Source organism: Trypanosoma cruzi, genomic scaffold (genome assembly GCF_000209065.1).
Source record: "Trypanosoma cruzi strain CL Brener 1047053516643 genomic scaffold, whole genome shotgun sequence".
Taxonomy (NCBI): Eukaryota; Euglenozoa; class Kinetoplastea; order Trypanosomatida; family Trypanosomatidae; genus Trypanosoma; species Trypanosoma cruzi.
The window spans coordinates 39595-45059 of record NW_001849323.1 but is presented as its reverse complement, the minus strand read 5'-3'; the positions used below and the strand labels follow the sequence as shown (position 1 = coordinate 45059).

At 49.3% G+C, this 5465-nt stretch overlaps 2 protein-coding genes across 2 annotated transcripts, besides 4 other annotated features; both read right to left on the bottom strand.

Moving 5' to 3' along the window:
• Positions 1 to 5465: a sequence feature (heterozygous, non-Esmeraldo-like haplotype).
• Tc00.1047053508073.20 (uncharacterized protein) lies at positions 264 to 2120 on the bottom strand (the record flags this gene model as incomplete). Its single annotated transcript, XM_799142.1, has 1 exon — positions 264 to 2120. The coding sequence occupies one exon, from the start codon at positions 2118 to 2120 to the stop codon at positions 264 to 266; it is 1857 nt and encodes a 618-aa protein (XP_804235.1).
• Positions 2262 to 2288: a microsatellite.
• Positions 3078 to 3110: a sequence feature (T-rich).
• Positions 3249 to 3331: a sequence feature (T-rich).
• Positions 4123 to 5465, bottom strand: Tc00.1047053508073.10 (surface protease GP63, putative; the record flags this gene model as incomplete). The annotated part of the gene is made up of 1 exon (XM_799141.1): positions 4123 to 5465. A coding segment is annotated over one exon (1343 nt), but the record flags the coding sequence as incomplete, so codon positions are not given.

Sequence of the window (5465 nt, the reverse complement as noted above, 5' to 3'; positions counted from 1 at the left end):
TATTCTGGATGTTAAATATGTATGTAGATATATATTTCGTATTTTTATCGATTGAACCCTTATTTCTTTTTGAATGCTTGTTTATAAGCTGACCTACCTTCTTTCTTCGCAGAGCGCGTGAGTGTGAACCAAAAAAAAAAGAGGGAAATGGAAGATATGGGGTGTACGTGCGTTTCATGGACGCGCAAATGCTTCTTGAAGAAGCATTTTGATGTTTGAAGCAGAGACGTTTATTTTTTCCCAATTTACAGTTTATTCCCGCACTATTTTGTGTGCAACAACTTTTTGTAAATTTCGATAAACTGAGCAAAAGTCACCCTACCCCCTTGTTGTAAAATTGTTTGAATCCATGAAGACTCGTTGCCAAATATCCGTTCAAGTGCCATGGCGTTCGATTCGCCGGCGCTAAGGTAAATTAGCTCCTGTATCGCCTGTATCACCGTTTTTGGGGCAAGCGTACATGTAAATGGAGTCTCCAGTGCCCAACCCTGTAGGCGGAGGTCAAGGGCGTCGTCTTCCCGTTTGTTACATGTGCCACACGAAACCTGTAGCTCTTGCATGAGAAGATCCTTCCACCATATGCTCAGGTCGAGAAGTGTCTGCTCGTCCAGATCCAACGCCCCACTCCCGATATCTTTCTGAGACTGGGAAGCCCGCCTTGTAACAGACGATTTCTCCATCACATTGCTCCGATCAGTTCTTTTTGAATCCTCCCGCCGAGGGGTGTGGAGCTCAACGTAAGTTCTTGTCCCTGCTCGTCGAGAGGGTGTGCATGAGGCGGCCCTGCCATACAGAGAGGCGTTTCTCCTGCCTTGTGCGTGCGCGTTTGATTTGTTTGCTGACGCCGGTGTTTTGCGCAAACGAAGCTCATTGATGTCTTCGTAATCGAGTGGTCTGCGGTGCGTGGGTGACTTGTACTCGAGGGCACCGAATGGGATACGCATCGATAGACTGCGGGTTTCCTCGAAGCTCGGCGTATGTATCAACGGCGAGACGTTCACTGTGGGATGAAACGTGCATTCCGCCATTTCTTTTTCTTCTCTACGGGCGTTGATTTCTTCGCCAATGCAGCGGAGACGGTCCCGGCGACGCGTCTCCCACAATCGCTGTCGCTCGCAGAACGCCTTAATTTGAATCGGAGAAGTCGCAGCCCTCGCCGTTGGCATATCAGGCGGTGGAAAGCGGCGGGGCGCCGATGAAGGCCCGGTGTCCCCCTGTCGCCTGAGCTGGAATGAAGAAGCAATAGCAACACTGACGCCCGGGGGTTTGTCTGGCGGCGAGAATATTTCTCCGTTGGTCTTCGTCGTGAACGTCACGTCCTCGTCAAAAAACAGTTCACGTTTCGTATCGGCGTGTTGTGAAAGTCGACTGATCTGAGTTGCAACCTGCCGCGGTGAAAGCCGCAGTGCGGCGGACTCACGCCGCGCGTAGTCCTCACGTTCAGCTGCACGCTGCCGCCGCACAGCAATGTCGTCTTGCATGCGTTCCAGCAGTGGGGGGTAATCCTTCGTGATACGGCGGGAGTTGCTCTTTGTATTTTGGGGCGTGGATACATCGTCGTTATGTTCACCGTTTATCCTGCTCCCCTCATCACCGTCCTCCACCGTGCCTCGCAATTGCAGTATCTTTTGCGGCCCAGGCGACATCTGCCGGGGCTGGCTGCAATTTTTCTCCTCTAGGTGTTTGAAACGCCTTTGCTCCCACTGCACCAAATCCTCGTGGGCCACATGCGGCCCGTGCCTTTTTATCACGAAGTTCCCGTTTATGGTGGGCTGAAAAGACAAACCCTTCGCCGGATCAAGGTGCGATTTGAGAGCTTCACGTCTCTCTATCTGACGCGACGCCCATCTGAAAAGACGCTGAGCCGTTGCGTCCTTCTTTCTCCAGCGGAACTGTCTTCTCGCAACGCCGTCCAGCCACAGCAGCACGCTGGGGTTTTGTCGGGCACGCGCCAATGTTCCAAGAGAGGCAAGAAGTGAGATGCCGTAAGTGTCGGTGTCCAGAAGAATGTCCGCGGGCGCAGAAGACACCGTGAACGGTTGCTTTGCAGTACTGCCTTGTTTCAACAACAGGCGGTCAAGCAGAGGTTTGGAAGACGCCTCCACAGGGATAGAATCCATGATTCCTTTCTCCCGCCGCCAGAATGGATGTGCACCAGGCTCAACACTCTTCCTCCTACAACCGCGTAATGGTCCGCGGGGTAATCAGAGATATTGAGAGACGGGAAAGAAGCCATGACAATAGGGAAAAACAAACACATCAAAAAAAAAAAGAAAAGAAAAAAAAAAGAGGGACTTCAACACACCCAAGATGGCAGAGCGACGTCAAAGACGATCATGACCGCCAGAGTGCGCAGAGCAAAAGGCAATGAGGAGTAAATTCCTTCACTCTACTCGGAGGGCTGCAAATATTAGTAGAAAAAAATATCATTTGTGCAGCAAAACTGAGACATTCGACACATCGTCTCCAAATGGACGTGCCGGTGACACCATGACAAGATTTATGCGGTGCGATCCCGCCATTCATGGGTCGTCGTTTGTGGCAGCAGTCAAACTTCCATTTTCTCCAAGCGTTTAGGGCACGCAACAATAGCCAGAGTGTTTCAGCATATTCGCTCAGTCAACGCACCCACGGCTGTCGCCAAACCCCTCGTTGCCTCTCTGTCGACAGATTCTTGACTCGATAAGGAGACGTGTGAAATGCGTGCATGGGCCGTATTCTCATGATGCCTGCACGATGTGACGTCTACCCCCCAATCTTTTTCCAACTCTCGTTTCAACCCATTTCTGAGCTTCCGGCATCGCCCCTTAACGGCCCTGAGAAACGCTCCGGTAGCCGGCCGCTGCACGGTGGCCCACCCGACAAACAAAAAAAGACCCCAAGAGGAAAGAAACGCAAGTAATTCAAGAGGATAATCGCATTGATGAAACCAACACGAGGGTGACGACCCCCTCCACCGCGCAGGGGCGAGGCGGCCATTCAGCGAGGAAGCCATTGGCTCCGCCCACCACCACCCCATTTCTCACAATTCAAAGATAATCCCCCCCCTCCCCCCACATAAAAACAAACAGACAAGCAAAAGAAAGAAAAAGAAAAAGAAAAAAGAAAAAGTACGGTGCCCCCCTCAATAATAATAATAAAACATTGCATATGGCCGTGGCTATCCAGCGTATATATTTCCAGGCGGAGAAGGGAAACCAGAGATGTATGTGTACATATATGTGTGTCATCACACCATAAGAAATTGGAAAAAAAAAAAAAAAAGAGAAGAAAACTGCCTTTATAAAACGTCCAAAAAAAAAAAAAAACGAAGACAAAACAAAACAAAGAAGTCACATATATATGTATATAATACTTCAAGGGAACAACAATATAAAGGGAAAAAAAAAAAGCATTGCCGTTAAAGGAGAAGCAAAAGAGTACATTAAAAAAAAAAAAAAGGATGGAGGCGCACGCTGAAGCATCGGATGCACACAGCGGCTGAAAGACATCTACACATCAAACTCCATCCCACTCACTCACACACTCACACACACACAAAAAAAAACAGAAACATAAACAGAACATGCGCTCAGTTACCAACTTTTCCCCTACTCCTACAGAGAGAAAAAAACATAAAGGGTGGTGCAAGCTTGGTTCACTGCACCCAGCATCTCCCACACACTCGAGTCGAGGTAATATTACGCACTCATAAGCGGGGAAGGCAGACAATTTCAAAGGGCAACGGGTTATGATTACCGGGTTTGTGTTCAATACAAAAGGTGGCATCCTTTCGGACCTCACAACTGCCGGGATCCCCTCTGCGTAAAAAAACAAAAAAACAAAAGGTTCGTGGATGGTGGTTGGAATAAGAGAATCGCACGGAACTCGCGCCAACTTTCAACACGGCATGTCTGGAATCAAAAAAAACCATGTAATCAATAGCAAAAAATCCAACAACAACAACAAAAAGGACAGAACGAAAAAAAAAAAGGACAAACAATCGCATTTATTTTCTGAGCACCGTGGGGCTCGGACACACCTTTCACAACCTCTTAAAGGGTGAAAGCATTTCCATGGAAAGTAAAAATCACATCGGTTTGAGTTTTATTGCTTCAGTTTCTCACTCCCCACGCCATGTCCTCAAGGGAACATCATCACGGCCAAAACACATAGAAGAGCAATAAGAAACGAAAGAGGCACACCAAATGCGGCAACCACACAGCTGTCTTTTAAGCCATTGACTTTAATTTTACGTCGCGAGCACACATCCGCATGTCGCGGGCAAATAATTCGACCCTTGTAAAATGTCGCGTTCGGAGTGATGTGGCCACCCTCAGGACACGGTTCCCATGCCTCAGAACCAAGATAACGCACTTTCACTACCCCATTCTCGCACAAAGTATCGACGCAGATGTCGCCAACAGGATATTGCAACGTTTCAAGGGAGTCGCCCTTCACGCACCGTGAATTCGGTCCGACGTAGCTTCCGCGCATAACTTTTGGATCACCGTCGATGCATCCAGTGTTGCTAAACTGGTGAATATAAGGGCAAAAGTCTACATAATCATTCCCGCCCCCCGCTTTGGAATCGGAAAAGTACTGAAAATGAATAGGAAGGCTCTGGGAATAAGTATACAGGCCACAGGACCCAAGACCTCGACGGCTAGCGGTGCAAAGCAACTGACCCGGCGGAGTGGCATTGGTGCAAAACATGTCCGGGACGACGCTGACGCCGTTTTCTATGCACTTCCTTTCCAACAGGGCGCAGCCGGCATCCCTGCCCCAGGCCATGTCTTCCTCCATTCCCCAATTGGCGCGATAAAATCCCATACTCTCAAAAGCCGACATTGTCAGTGATGTGTAGAGAGAGGCCCCTGAAATGCCTGCCATCAACTCATCCAACGCATTGCGACGTTCCCAGTGGGATCCCGCTGTCCCCCCATAACCCTCGTCCTCCAGCTCCATGCCCGGAGCGGTAGGGCAGTTGTAGTGTTCCCGCGTCTTCTCCTTCGTTATTGCAGAACTCACAACCGTCACAAATTCCTTGCCGCGCACATTAGGGATCTTGCTCACCATACCGAGTGGTTCCATTATCTCGTAGCCAAATCCAAGAGCATGTGCAACCTCGTGTGCGGTTTGGCGCACTGTCGCATCATCACGAACAAGGGTCCGAGGATCATAGTTCAACACAGCAACAAATGGACGACCATCCCGCAATGTGAGGCACGGCCCTGCCCACGCCGCTGCCCCAGTCACGGGTGCAGCACCGGCGTAAATAACCATGTCGGTATTAGGCACACCTTTCGTGTGGTGTTCACGCGGAATCGTAAATTCAGTGCAAATTCCATACACAGGATCCGGCACAACCAAGCTGATCCTCAAGGGTTTAACAAAAAGTCGATCAGAGTGCATTTTAAGGGCTTTGGGAATGACATATGACTCAAAGATATTCTTCTTTTCCTCCGTCAATATATTTTCTCTTC